The sequence below is a fragment of the Garra rufa genome, chromosome 3 (genome assembly GCF_049309525.1).
Source record: "Garra rufa chromosome 3, GarRuf1.0, whole genome shotgun sequence".
In the NCBI taxonomy this organism is placed as follows: domain Eukaryota; kingdom Metazoa; phylum Chordata; class Actinopteri; order Cypriniformes; family Cyprinidae; genus Garra; species Garra rufa.
The window spans coordinates 34,794,985-34,813,561 of record NC_133363.1 but is presented as its reverse complement, the minus strand read 5'-3'; the positions used below and the strand labels follow the sequence as shown (position 1 = coordinate 34,813,561).

The window sequence follows — 18,577 nt, the reverse complement described above, 5'->3', positions numbered from 1 at the left end:
CATTAAAGGGGTAATGAATTGAGAAACCAAAATTCTCTTGATATTTTGACATATAAGATGTCACTGTACTATAAAAACATTCCAGAACTTAAAACTTTGCTTGTTAGTCTAAAAACAGCTTATATTTAGGCCAATCTGCTAAAATGACTGGTTAGGAAAAGGTAAACACAGGTCTTTACAGAAACCAACTGATAAAGATTGTTTTCGAATAGAACAAGATACTGTGCAGTGCCAAGTTGTGGAAAAACACAGTCTTTGCATTGCTTTCCTTATGATTCCAACATTACGAAAAAGTGGATGAGATAGGTATGCTCTGACCAGTAAGAGCTTTATCCTTTGTTTCACTTCATTTTACCACAGATTCGTTTACAAACAAGGCACAGTTCGACACAGGATTTTCAGAAAGATTTAAACTAAAAGACGATGCTGTGCCGAGTCGATTGAATCTGACAGTAATGTTGCACCACACAAGTGTGAGTAACTCTTTTCATTACACGGTCACTATTGCTTTGTCTATTATTACAGATCGTTTGATATGTACTGAGTATTTATGCGTTTTTAACCTAAAACACAGCAGTGTCAATCTATAAAGGAATGTAGGCTGTCAAACATACACAACTGTTAGCCAATCATAGCAGTGGGTGTTTACGAGTCTACAATCTTCCATGCCTATTCAAACAGAGCGTTTCGATAAGGAGGGCCAAAACAGGACAGAAAATTGCACATTACAATTACTCTTAATTATGTTGTCTGATGTAAAGATTTTAACATTATAAGTGAACCTCAGAGAACAGTACAAAATAAATAAGGCAGTTCATGATCCCTTTAAAATTAAAATTGTCTGTGATTTTATCTTACACCAGCATTAGTAATAGAAGTAGCACAAATAGTAGCTTACAGTCCTCCATAAAGACACATCTGTGAGTGACCTCATCTAGAACCATGTGACTTGGACACTGAGGCAGGCATCCCTCAACCCTACAGAAAGATGCATGTCAGTCATATCACTTAGCCATACACTTTCACTATTCAGACACTTATTTGCAGAAAATGCATGTTACATTAAATGTGTTTGCTCTTACTTCAGGATACTGGCACAGCTCAGACCTGATGGGTCACTGCATGTCCTGAAGCACGGACTCACACATGATTCATACCGCCACTGACATCGAGGACCCATTGGATAGTGTGGTATGGCACCTGTAGTAATAATAATTATTTGGGAAAAAATTGGGTAAGTCAGTTGGAATATTTCTGTGTGGTGATGAGCAAGGTAGTGCACTACGTAGCCACATGCTGACCTGTCAGTTTGAATAGAGTAGCTCGGCGGTACCGATCTGAGTGACTGTATTTCATGAGCTGGAGTCTGGACAGCATGAAATGCAGAAAAAACCCTGGCTTTGCCAAGGACTCTAGCGAATCAAAGCCTGAGATCCAGGTGTCTCTATGAAGCACAAATGTGGCTGCATCCCAGAATGTCTCAGCTTCTTCCCACTTCTGCAGTCTCAGCTGGCCACTGCGCTCTGCTTTTAAGAAGTAGTTGGGTCTGTCTGCCGCCTCAAATGACACCAGAGATGTGTCTGCAGTATTAACAACATACCCAATAAGAAAAACAACAAATACATATATATACATAGAATAATACATCTAAAGTGGAAGGTTTTTGCTACAAAATAATTAGATTCGATCTGAAATGTGCATGTCACTTGAGCATGTGCTTTGTCAGACTGACCATGTGGTCTGGCTTTGCTGATGCCTGGTGTCATCATGAACATCGTCAGGATCTCATCAGTAGTGGTCATTTCTCTTTTTGAGAACACCAGTCCACTTGTCTTATTGGCTGCCAACATTGTTCCTCTCTCTCTGTAGGTCAACAACTTCAGTGGTCCTTTACCTAAAGCTATGCAGATGTGCATTTCCACACACACACATTTGTCAAAATTATATACAGTTGAGGTCAAAAGTTTACATACACCTTGCAGAATCTGCAAAATGTTAATTATTTTACCAAAATAAGAGGGATCATACAAAATGCATGTTATTTTTATTTACCTGAATAAGATATTTGAGAAAATAATAGTTGATTTTATAAAATTTACCCTGTTCAAAAGGTTACATACACTTGATTCTTAATACTGTGTTGTTACCTGAATGATCCATAGCTGTTTTATTTTTTGGTTTAGTGATAGTTGTTCATTAGCCCCTTGTTTGTCCTGAACAGTTAAACTGCCCGCTGTTGTTAAGAAAAATCTTTCAGGTCCCACAAATTCTTTGATTTTTCAGCGTTTTTGTGTATTTGAACCCTTTCCAACAGTGACTGTATGATTTGAGATCCATTCTTGAGATCCAAACGCTCACTGAAGCTCCAGAAGGAAAAACAATGCATTAAACAATGCATTGTACATTTTTCTTTTTTGCCTCAATATCATATTTTTTTTATTTAGTAGTGCCCTTCAGAAGCTACATAAGATACTAAAATGTTTCCCAGAAGACAAAATAAGTTAAATTTACCCTGACCTTCAATTTTTTTACCCCCCGGCTCTTAATGCATTGTGTTTCCTTCTGAGGCATCAGTGGGTGTTTGAACCTTCTGTAATAGTTGCATATGAGTTCCTCAAATCTATTGAGACCTCAAATCTTACAGTCATTGTTGGAAAGGGTATAAATATACAAAAAAGCAAAGAATTTGTGGGACCTTAATTTTTGTTGAAGAAGAAGAACAGTGGGCAGTTTAACTGTTCCGGACAAACAAGGGACAAACAAGTGATGAACAACCATCACTAAACAAAAAAAAAAAAAAAACACAACTGTGGATTACTCAGGTAACAACACAGTATTAAGAAACAAGCGTATGTAAACTTTTGAACTGGGTCATTTTTATAAATTCAACTATTATTTTCTCTTGTGGACTATATGTAAGTGTCTTTTATGTGAAATATCTTTTCCAGGTCACTACTAAATAAAAAATAACATGCATTTTGTATGATCCCTCCTATTTTAGTAAAATAATTAACATTTTGCAGATTCTGCAAGGTGTATGTAAACTTTTGACCTCAACAGTATATACACATACTGTATATATACATATGTACAAATATTATCATCAAAAAACTACAGATGTACCTTTGTTGTAGTATTCACAATCATAAGCTGTTAAAAGAAAAAGAGTGTATTACTTATACAGTTTCATAAAACCAACAGTGTAGATTGTAATATAGATTGCTCAGTTCCTTCTTCCTCCAGACTTTTATTGTCTATCAAGAATGTATATTCACCGTTGTACATTAAGTTACTGGTTATATTACAATGATTGATTCTAGGAATATGACTGTGCTGAGGTGTCACTCACAGCAGACAGAAGGGGAGCGCCAATCAACAGTGATGCCCTTTTGGCAGCAGCGGTGAGCATATGCTGCAACACTCGTGCAGAAGCACTCACAGTCTCCTCCACGGTTGCAGCCACAGGTGTCCACCAGGCAGTTCATATAGAACCATGTGACATCTACCTACAGAGCATCAAACACCTTTAAACACACAAACCCTCTCTCACTCACATGTACATTTTGACTCTGTGGATGTGAGCATTAATGTCTGCTGGTATCTGTGATCAGCTTACCACAGGGTGGCAGACTTGGAACACTTCACTAAGCAAAATCCCACACTGTCTTTTTGCATAGGGTTCTCGAAGAGGATTCAGATTGCAGGGGTGCCTTATATCAGGACTGTTCACACACTGATGGGACATTCATACACAAACAGACAACAGTCAGAGTAAAGAGTTTTGTAGCAACTGCCAGATTTGAAACATTTTGAAGGGCAAAAAAACACAATTAGCCATCTAACAAAGAGAATTAGATAAAAGTGTGCATTTGTGTTTTGCATGGAATAATTACTATTTTTAAATACAGCCTTGGTACGCATTAGAGATGTCTTTTAAAAACCTTTAAAAAACCTTTTTAAAAAATAATAATTATTCTAAACATTTGACCGGTGGTGTATGTGTATTGTTCTGTTTATCTTGCCTCTGCTGCTGTCCAGCTGTTGCCAAACTCCTGTGGTGTTGATGAGTCAATGTTCTCTGGTGTTCTCATCTCATTCGCTGTCTTCTGATCAAAGTTCCCACAAAGGCCAGTAAGCTTGCCCTAAAAATAGCATAAACACACAAATACAAGTTTGTAAGGTAATCAAAATCGATCTGCAAGTAATCAATTCGCAAAACTACAAGTTTACACTTACTGCACAGTCAGGAATCTGTTTCACCTTCTTTGTGTGTGCTTTTTACCTGCCAGCGTGGTCCAGCTTGTATATGTACAGTGGTTTTTCTGTCCCACAGCACTGTAAGGTCTTCCCCAAGCAGATGCACTATGGTGTAGTATCCTGCTTGCCAGATATATACTTTCTGCCTGTCGATTACACTGGATGGGTTCTGCATGTGAAACATATCCACAGATTATTATCAACCATTGTTAAAGGATTAGTTCACTTCCAGAATAAAAATGTACTCACCCCCATGTCATCCAAGATGTTCATGTCTTTCTTTCTTCAGTCAAAAAGAAATGAAGGTTTTTGAAGAAAGCATTCCAGGATTTTTCTTCATATAGTGGACTTCAATGGGAACCAATGGGTTGAAGGTTCAAATTGCAGTTTCAATCTAGCTTTAAAGGGCTCTACATGAATGATCCCAGATGAGGAATATAGGTCTTATCAAGCAAAACGATCTTTCATTTAAAAAAAACAAATAAGTAAAAATTTTTTTAACTACAAATGCTTGTTTGGCACTAGCTCGACTTCACGCATTATGTAGTCACTAGGGCTGTTTGATTCCAAAATGTTTATAATCAAGTCCGATTCCGATTCCTCGTTCTGGAATTGATGGGACTTGATGCCAAGAATTGGTTCCCCACTGTTGTTTTCAGTTCTTTGTTTTTTACTGTAGCTTGGAGGAATTGAATTATGCCATGACTGCAGGATATAAAGGTCTTAGAAAGTAGCCTTTTCATAATATGAAGCTTTATTTGTAAAAAAAAAAAAAAAAAAAATTAGATACATTTTTGTATTTTAAATTGTAATTTCGTCTGCATTCCCCATAAAATTAGTCACAGCCCACAGCTCAGAAGTGGACATCCGTTTATTGCATGAATGGAATAAGAAATGAAGTGTCTATATGCACAATCCAGCTGAATGATGTCTACTTTAACTGTATGGTTTGGCAAAAAAAAAATGCACAATCTATACACTGAAACAAAATAACTAGAACATTAACAACAACACTGCTATAAGAGCTTGGTTTATTTGTCACTCAGATGCGCTCTCGACCACTGATCTGTGCTCTCTGCGTTTTCTTTCAGAATTATCATTGGCTGATGGAAAAGTTGAAAAATAGCATTTTACTTAAGATAGAAATAAGACAAAATAAGCCAGTTTCTGAAAGAATATTTTCATGGAAAAAAAACAGACTGATTAACAGAAGGCTGCATCCTCAAACTTAGACAAGCTCAGTAGCGACTTGTTTTCATTCAGTTTATTTTCCTGAATCAACGTTCAGTGACGTTGGATGACGTAGCACCCGAGATATGCAGCCTTTCATTTAAGAGCCACCCATAGATAATCTTTGTTGAACTTAAAACGGCTCTGAATCAGGAGTCGATTCCCCTTGATGAGATCAACCTTCACCGACGATGATTCAACCTTTGGAATCGGCTCTCGATTCCCAACACCTGAGAATTGAGTAATCAATTCTTTTTGGAATCAATTCCCAGCTCTAGTAGTCACACTGGAAAGGTCACGCATGACGTAGGGAGTACAGTGACCTTTCCAGTGTTTCAAAAGCGAACATGTAAAGAAAGTCAAAGATCCTTTACAAAAAAAAAAAGGTAAAGCAGTGATGTCGAGGAGTTTGAAGTTGGAGGAGAAAATGAGATGGAGTTTTTCACCCTACCCTACTTGTTTGAACCAAAATACACAGACGAAGAACTAACCACGCATGACCTTTCCAGCTTGGTTACGTAATGTGTGAAGTCATAGATGTGCAAACATTTGTGCTTAAAAAAGATAAAAATGTACTTTTTTTTTTTTAAATGACAGATCCTTTCGCTACACTTAATCCTTGTCTGGAATCGTGTAGAGTCCTTTGAAGCTGCATTGAAACTGCAATTTGGACCTTCAACCTATTGATCCCCATTGAAGTCCACTATATGGACAAAAATCCTGAAATGTTTTCCTCAAAAACCGTCATTTGTTTTCGACTGAAGAATGAAAGACATGAACATCTTGGATGACTTTGGGGTGAGTAAATTATCAGGAAGTTTTTATTCTGGAAGTGAACTAATCCTTTTTTAAAATCCTCAGTCATTTCACACCAAACCAATGTTTCAAGAATATGTTGAGGCACATTATATCTATTAGGTGACAACTGTAGGCATTGCTAATAATTAGAATATTTTATAATGTACTTATAATTTTATATGGTTTTATACAGAAAGAGAAAATGTCACTCACAGGTTTACCGGAGTCATCATTAAACACAATGAAGGAGCGTCCCAAGGATATAAGGAGAGATTTCCTGCAGATCACGCCACTCTCAAAGCAGTCAACATTCTCTGCTGTGACAGTCAGCATTGCATCTAACGAGCTCTAACACACAAAGGAACACACATTAGTAGTCAACAATACATTTTAATAAAAATATGAGTTATGAGAATATCTGTATCTGTTGCTGAAAGCTCACCTTGACCAAGTACACCTTGCATGCACCAATATAATCAAACAGGAACCCATCAAATGTTCGGTAGTGGCGATCTCCATAAGCTGTGCACATTGATGGACATGGACGGAACTCACACTGAAACGTACCATGCTGACACACACTGAAAAGTAATAACATTCAGACCTGAGAAACAATTTCACTACACATTTTGTGTCTCAACCAAATTTGCTACATTGATATCCTTGACAAAATGTGGACAATTACATTGTGTTATGCACAATTGTTCCTTCTATTCATAATCTAAAACAATGAAGTGAATTCAAGTGACCAAATAATCTTCTTTGATATAAAACTTCTTGTAGTACATAAAAATGTAGTGTAGCAATATAACTGGTGTAAAAATGTAATGTAATCTCACCACTGATGGCAGGGGGATGATACTCTGTCTCCTGGATAATATTCTTTCCCTTTCCACAAACATGGACATGCATGTGGCTCGAAACATTCATCACCATGCTTGAGGAGCCTGAAATACACACATGCACAGTGTATCACACCTTGAACATACTGAAACAGCACACAGGATGCATGTGTGAGTTTGTTTGTGCATGTAAGTATGTCATGCAAGTATAACGCAAGAGCTCTGCTGAGACAAGAATATTTGGATGGCTGGAAGGATGAAAGAAAAATCTGACTGGTGACATGAGAAAAGCAGCCTATTCTCATTCTCACAGATCCAAAGAGCTTCTCTCTCTCTTTCTGATAAAGATCTTGTAATATTGCAGTGAATCATTTCCATTGGCCTGAGGGTCTCAGAGAGTTCCCAGCACACTGTCCGTTAGAACTGAGTAAACTTACACCCCAGATAGACAGGCGTTAACAGCTCTCTTTATCCCACAGCCAGAATGCTGGATCACTTACTGCCATCAAAGAATGCGTGATCACCTGCTCCTGTTCTGCATGCATTAATTAAGAGACAAAGAGATGGATCCATAACTAAACAATCACGCACTCCATTGCTCAGCAATTATCGTCATGCACCGCTGACGCTGTTCTTTCTCTGTACAAAGCAGACTTGAGAAAATAAAACCATGACTCAAACAAAAACTCCTGAGAGATGAAATTTCAAAAATACTGAAAAGAAGGTTTTGTGTGCATTATTATAATAATTGTTTTCAAATTACTCATTTTTAAAAAAAGCCACCGAGAGATGAGTACTGAAATGCCTTGTGTTGGATTGAATACAATTGATGAGTTTGAATTTCATGAATACGAGTGGCAGTCATTAACACGCATTGATTGTCAACTTCTCTTTATTCTACTAGAATAAAATTTGGATAGAAGAGGAGCTGAAGTGATTCAATACTGGGTATTCTGAATGCACAGACATTTTGTCCCATTAAGGATCTGTCCATCAAATATGAATTATGCATTATACAAGTTCAGTGCACATACAGTCTAGTTTGCTTGTTCTGTACAACTCCAGCAAATTCTTAGTTCATCGCATGTATATTCTGGTTTGAATAAGAAAAGCTGGGCAAAAAATTTAAAGTTATCCTCTCTGTCAAAATCTTCATACATGTTTACGAAGACTATTTTTAGTTATAATGTGTGTCTTCTTCTGCTTGTAAACAAGGTGCAGTGCATCCGGGTTCTACATTATTTTTTGATTAGTAATATGCATTGCTAAGAACTTCATTTGGACAACACTAAAAGCGATTTTCTCAATATTTAGATTTTTTGCACACTCAGGTTCTAGATGTTCAAATATCGTCCTATCCTAACAAACCATACATCAATGGAAAGTATATTTATTCAGCTTTCAGATGCTGTATAAATCTCAATTAGCCTTTTTCACACTTCCGTGTTTCTGGCTTCTGGATTGGCGCTTGCAGGAAAAAAGTTTTTTCCGGTGACAGCAACAGCCGTACTTAACAAGAGTAAGTTCAGAAATCAAAGTCTATTTTTACAAAATAGATACTATGATACTATGATATATACTGGTGTTTTACTCTACAAAGAGCAAATATTTCTTCAAAAACTTTTTGTGTCAGCTTCGGGTCATCACAAATACTATGTTTATTTAATTCTGAAGGTTGGCACTTATAATTCAGTACATTTTTGAGTTTTGCCGTCTATTTGGTGCCGGCTGTGCATTATGACTCTTCACGTGAATTTTTTTCATGATTATTATTATTATTAAAGTAATATTGTATTTTCTTCTTTGCATTATTAACATAATGGTGTAAATGTACATTGTATAATGTGCCCTGGGATATACATAATAAAATAATATAATACATATTAAACAAGAGATGACTCCGATTAAGGGCTTCATTCCTATTGGATCGGGATTACATTGTTGTATTGAGTTTCTTGGGAAAATGTGCATCTGGATATAAATGCTGTCATAATTTATCATGATGTAGTGATTCGAGGGAAATGACTGAGTAAATTGAGATAATATGCTCAAATATACCGGAGACTGAGAACAGAAACTATCCAGCGCTATGTTGAGCATATTAGACACAGTCAGTGGTCTGAGTGGCCATATAAATTACAAACAAGTAAAATGTTGTTTCTTTGTTGATTATATAACAACAGAAGAGGTAAGAAGTATTATTTGAGACAAGGGCGTACTAATATTATAGGCGCAGACCTGTAGCAGAACTAACTTTACCCTGCGCTGACGTAATTTCCGGCTAATTTTAAAAAACCGACCCTTATGACTGGTTTTGTGGTACAGGGTCACAAATGTTATTCAACTTGTATGTTTTTGCTGAGTATATCACATATTTTCAGTCCTTTAAATTATATCTTTTTGTCAACAACCACATCTACGGAAGACAAAAACTCAAAAAAGGTCAGGTAATTAAATTCAATTAAATGAAATTCAAACAAATTCAAAGTCAAAATTAGAAGTGCATTGATAAAAATAAAAGCACAACCTCTGGGTGAAAATGCAGTGAGTACCATTAAAGTTTTAGTGAGTAAAAAACCCCATATATCTATATAGAGAGTCAACTGTGGCATCACTTTCACTATGGAGGCTCTGATCTCAGATGCATTACACCTGAAAAGAAGTAAAGGTCATCTGCATTGATCCCTGACCTTAGACCTTAACCCTTAACCCTAAACCTGACCCTAAGAGAGAAAAAACTGTTCAGAAAACATCTGTATTCACACAAGCTAAAGGTCTGTAGCAGAGCACAGCAAGAGCATAGAAACATAAAGATGCCTTTCTTTTCTTGTAGTTTCCATTCTTTTCTTTTCGTCTTGACAAATGAAAATGTGCTGATTTTGAAGTATGGACTAGAGGAATGTCTTTAAGCAGCTTATCAGTTATTTGATCCAGCTGTGCACCTGTTTACTGCGTAAATAAGCGTCGCTGCCATTAACCACTTTGCTTGGGGTGGAGGAGGGGGTAATTACTCCCTCTCATTAGTGCAGGAATTCCCCTGCTCACAAAAACACTCCTATACCTGCTGCTCCCATGAGGGACAGGGTATCAACATCACCCTTTAGTTTAATGGACAAGAGAGAAACTGGGTGAGGAGTTCGGCTCATGCTGAAACATCTTTAACAAACTTTGACAAAAGTTACAGAAAAAAACGCACTCTGTGGCCCCTAGCCAGTCTGAGGTGCGTTTCGTGAGGGTGGGGACACACCAAACCAATGGTCGGCCGTTACAACTCTGATCAGATGCTTAGTTTTGCAAATGGTGAGCAAGCGCTGCTTTGTTTAGATCATGTTCCATGAAGATATTTTGTAAATTTCCTACAGTAAATATATCAAAACTTAATTTTTGATTAGTAATAATGCCGATATTTTCTCGATATTTTGGGTTTTTTGCACCCTCAGATTCTAGAATTGCAAATAGTTGTATCTCAGCTAAATATTGTCCTAACAAGCCATACATCAATATCACATAGGGTCACATATTTTTGTGATTTTACAATTGAAAAATCCATAAATGCGTAAGAAACCCCAGTGAATGATGTAAGAGGGAATCAGTGGTTCAACACTTTTGGTTCAGGATCATTTTACTACCTTTTTTCTTTAACACAACTAATCTGAGAACTTTAGCACAAAACTACAAAGTAGAAGCATACCTGAGAGATGTGACAAAAAAAAAATCTATCTTCAATAATTAGTGGAATATTTTCTGGGCATGAACAGGTGCACTGAGGAATTCAACCTGCTTAGGTCTAGCTCACATATAAAACACAGCTAGCACACACACAATATATTGTTGGTAGTGAGACACTGTGCTCTGACTGAGACGGGCTGTGGCTGCGTATGTATGTGACTGTGTAAAAGAGTATGGCTGCTGGAAAGTCCCTGTAAAAGGTCTAGAGCGTCAGAAGACTTGTGACAATGTTTTAGAGGGCAAACAATCAAATACTTTACATTCTGCCTTTTACACGCACTCTAGGTGCTATTAGATGTACGTATTACAGCAGATTGAAAATCAGCAATGGATTTGTTCCGCATCTCTTTTTGGTATTAGCTAATCTTTGGTAAACTTGGGGGACCAGAGCAATAACTATGTACTATTGTTGCTTTATACAACAGTTATTTCTGGTCCATAAATCTGATTGGCTAATAAGAGTGCAATATTAGAGTCCAACAGAACTCCAACAGCCATTCAACTGTTTTTGTATCACTCTGATTGCTGTACTTCTCACAGCAAGTGTCATGGATGACACCGAATTTAAACAATATTTCTGTTTTTGTGTCACGGAATGTAGTTTTAAGAGGTTTTCAGGCGACAATGTATTTGTTTATAGTTCAAATTTGCAGTTTGTAATTAAAGATAACATCTATTTGAAAATTTCCATCAACGTTTTGCACATGTGAGCTTGAGGGCGTCAGGAGCTGTTCAGCACTTATGAAGCCGGAATTTACAGCTGACTCTAATGTCTCTCTAGTGGTTAAACATGGGATATAATTCATTTTGGGTAAATGGGTAAATCTAACGGGCAGTCTTTGGTCCCATTAATCTATTATTTGTTCAAGAGTGAATAGTTTTGCAAAATCTCATAATTTTTAGGTAAATTCAATGTTGTCTATCAGAGCGCTGCCTGTGTACTTTTAACTGAATTGCCTAGCAACTTTTATGATGGCTGTTGTTGTTGTTTATTAAATATTATTATTTAATAAACCATATTTTATATAAATAATAGTAGTACATGGCGACGAGAATGTTTTTACGAGTCAGCAGTAAAGACTTTTATAGTGCAAAATAAACTGAAGTTATTTTTACTTTCAACAACAGCTTGACACAGCTAACAAATGCACTGAGCAGCACTGTCATCAGAAAGCACCCTTAACAGATGAAAGGATATTAACGCTACGACAAAGGTAACGCTTTCCTCAGTAGACATTCAAACTAATGTTTTATTGTGAATATGAGATTGAGCTGAAGAATGAATGCTGTATCAGATGCATGTAATCACACTCTCCCAGTCTATCTTTTTCTCATAATACTCAACATAATACAGTAATACAATAAGTTTTTAATGAAGCAACTCAACGTTCCTTCGTTACTAGTTCTGAAGTAATGTTTTTGAATTAGTAACGAAGGCTTGTGCTCAGCAGTTAAACTGTCAAACTGAGATTTAAATCTGTGCTTGAAGGAAGTAGTTCTACACAAAAGAGGGTTTTTAAAGACACTCCGTTGTTGTTTCTTATGTATTTACATACTTATGCCGTCAAACTGTTGTATAAACACAATATCACACCTGTAGACATGAGATATGGCTGCATATCGACATGCTGTAATTACCTACAGCCAAATCACAGCCGTGCCGATATACAGCTATCTCACGTCTATGAGTGTGATATTGATCATTTAAAGCCTTGAAAACCCAATTGCGCACACCATGGGTATTTATTGGTAACACGAAGGACTTGACCAACAAAAAACAAACTGAGCAGAAGTAAAAAAAAAAATAACAAAACGGGACAACATGATTTTTTTTCTTGTTTCAAGTAAAAACAATTTTTTGATGTAAGATTGTTTAGACATTTGGAAAACAACACAAATATACTTTTTTTTTTTGCAATATAATATGAGTTTGCCACCTGTTGTGGACATTCCTTTTGTTAATCTACATCCCATATTCAACATCCTGCTACTACTATACCACTCAACTGTAATGATGTTAGACCACACGTATGGCACATTTAATCATTTCCAGACTTATCAATAATATCATCACTACTTCACATCGTGGCATAAGGGGCCTTTGTGCCATATTTACACCAGCCCAGATGCCGAACTATCGAGTTGCAGGAATTTATTAAACACTCATGACAGAATCTCAGCCATGATATTTCTTTCCCGTGATGCTTTTGTGTAATGGTTTTCTGTTTAAAGGTCAATAAGTCAGAAAAAGGTGAATCACACACACACACACAGCCATCTAAAATATCACATCCCCTCTGTGTGCAGCGGAGACTCGAGTCTAGTTGCTCTCCAGATACATCTGTGACCTCACAGCCCTTTCACTACGTGACTGATGAATGTTCATGAGAGTTTTTCCCTTTGTAATGAGAGTATTAGATTGCCTTTGAAATACAGCATTGGCAATGTCTGAGCATTCACAAACCAAGTGTTATACTCATCCCAACCTCAGAAACAAGTCTAAAAATAATTATTAAAGAAGAAAGCATTCAGCACACACTCCTATGCAACAACCAAATCAAATGTGTCATGAACAAAATGTAATCTGCTTTAGATCTCACAGATCAAAAATATTTCACAAATAATGTAAGAAACAGAACATGGCTTATTCCCAGACTCTCCCTTGCTGTTGTTGGTAAAAGGATAACTGAGACCGAGGTCTTATCTTGCTGTTATGAGTGAGGATGGCTTTAGGAAGTTAAGCTTGTGATATGGCACTTAACCTCAGTTTGCTTGTGTAGACACTGGCATTAAATGTATCAGATGACAAAAATCCATCTATAGAGCAAGAGTCGTGCTCTCTGAGGCCCCTTTAGTGGGAACGTGACGCGAGAGGGAGAAAAGAGGGGGAAGTGGAGTTGAGCGACAAAGAACTCTTTTCACCTGCCGTAGACAGCAGCAAAGGTTCCCACTGAGTCAGCGGAGACCCTTTAACTGATCTGTATCGACATCATCACCTGCTCCAGCAGACACCATCGGAGTGAGACCTCAACACGTAGAGCAGAATATCATCAGTCCGTGAAACGCACCTGGGAGTTTGTGTCTTTCCGCAAATCTACACTACTTTGCTTGGAATATCAATAGTCTGCATTTGCCAGTGAAAGCGTTTTTAATGATGTGGAGAAAATATTTGAATGGAATTTGATTAGGAACATTATGTGACACAGATAAGCGAAAAAATCCCAGTGTATGCATGTGTAATGGAAATGAGTAGTTCCTGACGCTACTCGGGCGATTCCACCCACTAAGCTTAGTCATGGATCACTGCCCCATCACACACGTAAATACACATAAAGCCATTCACCTAGTAAATCCTCTACTTCACACACAAACACGGAAACATCTAACCTTTTAAATGTATCAAAATAAAACTACCAACACAGATGATAAATTAACATACTCTGGAAGTTTTCAAGAGTCTTCAATGTCTGTAAAAGTGCTAAAAGCAATCACATTAAAACTCAGTAAAGCTCAGATTCTGACAAAAACCTCCATTTGAGGCAGACTTAAACAGCATGTTTTGGTCATGCTACCATGGTAAACTTAAGTAAACTTAAGTGCATTTTTGTGTATTTGAACCCTTTTCAACAATGACTGTATGATTTTGAGATCCTTCTTTTCACACTGAGGACAACTGAAGGACTCATATGCAACTATTACAGAAGGTTTAAACACTCACTGATGCTCCAGAAGGAAAACTGATGCATGAAGAGCCAGGGAGTGAAAACTTTTTCAATTTAAAGATCAGAGTAAATTTAACTTATTTTGTCTTCTGGGGAACATGTAAGTATCTTCTGTAGCTTCTGAAGGGCAGTACTAAATGAAAAAAAATATGACATTTAGGCAAAATAAGAAAAATGTACACATCTCTATTCTGTTCAAAAGTTTTCACCCCCTTAATGCATGGTTTTTCCTTTTGGAGCATCAGTGAGCGATTGAACTTTCTGTAATAGTTGCATATGAGTTCCTAAGTTGCCCTCAGTGTAAAAAGATGGATCTCAAAATCATACAGTCATTGTTAGAAAGGGTTCAAATACACAATTTTTGGGACCTTAAGGATTTTTCTGAATAACAGCAGGCAGTTTAACTGTTCAGAACAAACAAGGGACTCATGAACAACTATCACTAAACAAAAAAACACAGCTGTGGATCTTTCAGGTAACAATGAAGAATGAAGGAGGTGTAAACTTTTGAACAGGGTAATTTTTTATAAATTCAACTATTATTTTCTCATGTGGACTATATGTTAACATCTTTTATGTGAAATATCTTAAATATCTTGAATCCTTCTTATTTTGGTAAAATAAATAAAATTTTGCAAATTCTGAAAGGGGGATGTAAACTTTTGACCTCAACTGTAATTCAGTACTTAATTTTAAAGGAGAAAAATCAATGTTAATTGGAGGCTCTACACTTGTAATTTTTGGTCTTTTTTGATTGTTTATTGGACATTGCAACAAACAGCCAGTAATTCAAACAGTATAAAACATAGAAGAAAATATTATGATGTAAATGTTTTCCATTTTAATATATTTTAAAATAGCATATAATTTATTCCTGTGATGGCAAAACATAATTTTCATCAGCAATTACTCCAGTCTTCAGTGTCACATGATCCTTCAGAAATCACTCTAATATGCTGATAGGCTGTTCTAGAAACATTTCTTATTTGTTATTGCTGAAAATGGTCAGGTTGCTCACTTCAAAAAATGATTATTTTTTAATAAACAGCATGTTCAAAAGAACAGCATTTATTTAAGATAAAATCTTTTGTATAAAACAGCAGTGGCAAACTTCAGTCCTAGAGAGCCACAGTCCTGCAAAATTTTGCTTCAACCTAATCAAACATACTTGAACAAGCTAATCAAGGTCTGAAGAGTTACAAAAGAAGCTACAGACAGGTTTTTATCATGGTTGGAGCTAAACTCTGCAGGACTGTGGCTCTCCAGGACCGGAGTTTGGCACCCCTGGTATGAAAGTTTTACTGAAAAAAAAATCTTACTGACCCCTTTTGAACTGACAGCATTTTAAAGAAATCTTTTGTAACACATTCAGTTCAGTGTTTATAACCTTGTCTTTTGCCTACTGCTATTTGTAAATATTGCAGAGCTTCAGCTGCCACTGGTATATGAATATGATCCACCACAGCATGTTTTTGTAAGTGATAACAGACAATAAGAATAAAGACAACAAACTCTACTCACCCTGTAGGACAGACACAGCCAGGCAAGCATGGCTCATGAGCAGAGCAGGTGAGGTTGAGCAAATATGACTCACAGGTCTGTTCACAGGCTAAACCTTTATTGGCCGAGTGGCCATCTACTCGATTCCCACAGTCCTCATAAAACTGCTCTGGTGGGCAGAGGGTATCTGAGAGAGGAGACAGAGAGAACACACACTGAATTATAGCACTATAGATATGAAAACCCAAACAAACTGCAAACACTACAGACATTCAGAGTTTTACACAGATAAACGACATCAGGATGCTGAAATACAACACTTACCAATAATTGAGCTCTGGGAAACAAGTTTTCCATCTTGGCAAATTCTGTTGAGATAAAAAAAACTAATGTGAGGCATTGAGTCTGATGTACTGGGATTCTGTCAGATATATATCCACCTTATTTTTGTCGTAAGAGCAGGCACAGCCATTTGTAAATTTTATGGGTCATCTGGTTTCAATCATGTCCAGGTATTTTTAGCTGTACAAAACAGCTTATTTTGCTGCTTGATATTGTAAATTGGTGTGTATTACCATATCATTTTAATAAATTATCTTAATTATGAACACACTGGTTTATAGTGCAAACAGTTTTACCATTTACTCTTTTCTTCTTGTTATTTTCCTATTGCGGCTAATGAACTGGAAGTCTTACCCATAGGCTTACTTCCGCTTTGAAATATAAGGTTGATATCGATAAAACATTATTTCCAAATAAAACACTAGTATTGGAAATGTGATATAATGGAGCGTTTGACAGTGTGGTGATGTTTAATATAAGTGAATAAGACAATCTTACTGTACACCTGATGATGTCATGATCACATCTCCAGGAGAATAGTCAGCACCAAGGAAACTGCATGGACATTCACTCCTGTACCATGAAATATTCAAAAAATATTTGACTTAGAACCAATATATTATGTCATATGCAAGCAGAAAGTTAACTAAATTGTCTAGAATAACTGAAATTCTAGACAATTTAGTTAACTAACACAATGTCGTAATCTAATGCTGAAAGCCACAATGCTGCATCACAAGACATTTAATGTTTAATATATAGCTGTAAGGAATGAGGATGATGGCCATGATTCAGCTTGCATGGCCTATAAGACAATAAAATCTCTCTGAGCTGTTTAAGAGAGTTGAACTTGTACAGTAGTTGGGTTAGAGGTGTGAGACTACAGGCCACAGTGCAGCGGTTGAGTCTGTAGTAGAGTACAAGGCCAAAGTCCTCCTCTATCACGTCCCTGACTTTCTCTCAGCCTCTGCCAGCGTGAGTGCTGTAACTCTAGCGCACACTGAGTATGTGGCAGTGGGACACGGGACATTTAAGGGAAGTGAACCCATGTGAGGGTGAGGAGGCTAAAAGCGTTATACAACACCTGAGGTTGTCAGGTCCATAACATTTTACAGCCTACTTGAACGAGGACTGAAAATAACTTCACTCTCACACATAGTAAATAACTCAATCTAGGTCAAGACAGTTCATTCAAAATACAGATTCTGTCATTATTTTGAATCACCCTCATATCATTCCAAACCCAAAGAAGAATTTTGAAGCAGTTCATAGTGATTGTCTATAGTGATTGTCTAAAGCAGTCCATAAGACTATATTTTAACTTTTACCGTGGCACGCAGGTGTGTGTATGCATGTTGAAGTATGTTCCTTCCGGACACACGCAACCCTCCTCGCAGTCATCTCCACATGGCTGAGGGAGAGACAGAAACAGGCAGCGACGCTGACATGATGACACGCAGATTCCATACTCCATAGTAGAGGGACACGTGATGGCTGCAAAAACATACAGATAGGCCACAAGCATTTTATTTACATGGTTACATTTCTAATTTAAATAGATGCAACTTTTTAACTTTCTATCCCTTAAAAATGTATCACGATTTTCACAAATATGGGGGTAATGTGACAAGCTATGCACCTCTGCATTTGACAATTATCTGCCATTCTTTTTGTCACCTCTTCACCACTCAAGCTCTGTCAGCTTGGATAGGGGCAGATGCACATTTTCATATTTCTCCAGAAATGTTTGATTGGGTTCAAGCCCAGGCTCTGACTCAAAGACATTCACAGAGTTTTCTATAAGCCACTTCTGCTGTGTGCTTAGGATCATTGTCCTGTTGGAAGGTAAACCTTCTGCCCAGTGGACTTGGCTTTCGTTAAGGCTATCTCTAATATTTTGGCGCATTGAGCTTTTCTTCTTCTCTGATTAGTCTCTGAGTCCCTGCTGCTGAATAACAACCCCACAGCATAAGGCTGCTACCAGCACAACTTACTTTTGAATAGTACTCTACAGAAGATGAGCAATGCCTGGTTTTCTTCCATACATGATGCTTGGAATTGAGGTTCATCAGACCAGAAAATCATACCAGTTTCCCACAGTCTGAGGGTCCTTTAAGTGCTTTTCTGCTAATTGCTACACCACCATAATGCCCAGAT

General features: G+C 37.1%; 1 protein-coding gene across 1 annotated transcript in view; it reads right to left on the bottom strand.

Annotated features, from left to right (window-relative positions):
- The window catches only part of otog (otogelin), a 48,355-nt gene that overhangs the window by 14,153 nt on the left and 15,625 nt on the right, over positions 1-18,577 (bottom strand). The window contains exons 17-32 of the mRNA XM_073836604.1: positions 17,749-17,914; positions 16,919-16,993; positions 16,403-16,446; positions 16,100-16,265; positions 7,125-7,232; positions 6,728-6,866; positions 6,499-6,633; positions 4,283-4,426; positions 4,023-4,142; positions 3,617-3,733; positions 3,350-3,506; positions 3,124-3,150; positions 1,733-1,900; positions 1,302-1,580; positions 1,083-1,200; positions 899-978 (exon numbers count right to left, since the gene is read on the bottom strand). Of these exons, the coding sequence (XP_073692705.1) occupies positions 899-978; positions 1,083-1,200; positions 1,302-1,580; positions 1,733-1,900; positions 3,124-3,150; positions 3,350-3,506; positions 3,617-3,733; positions 4,023-4,142; positions 4,283-4,426; positions 6,499-6,633; positions 6,728-6,866; positions 7,125-7,232; positions 16,100-16,265; positions 16,403-16,446; positions 16,919-16,993; positions 17,749-17,914 (2,043 nt within the window). The remainder of the gene's footprint in view (positions 1-898; positions 979-1,082; positions 1,201-1,301; positions 1,581-1,732; positions 1,901-3,123; positions 3,151-3,349; positions 3,507-3,616; positions 3,734-4,022; positions 4,143-4,282; positions 4,427-6,498; positions 6,634-6,727; positions 6,867-7,124; positions 7,233-16,099; positions 16,266-16,402; positions 16,447-16,918; positions 16,994-17,748; positions 17,915-18,577) is intronic.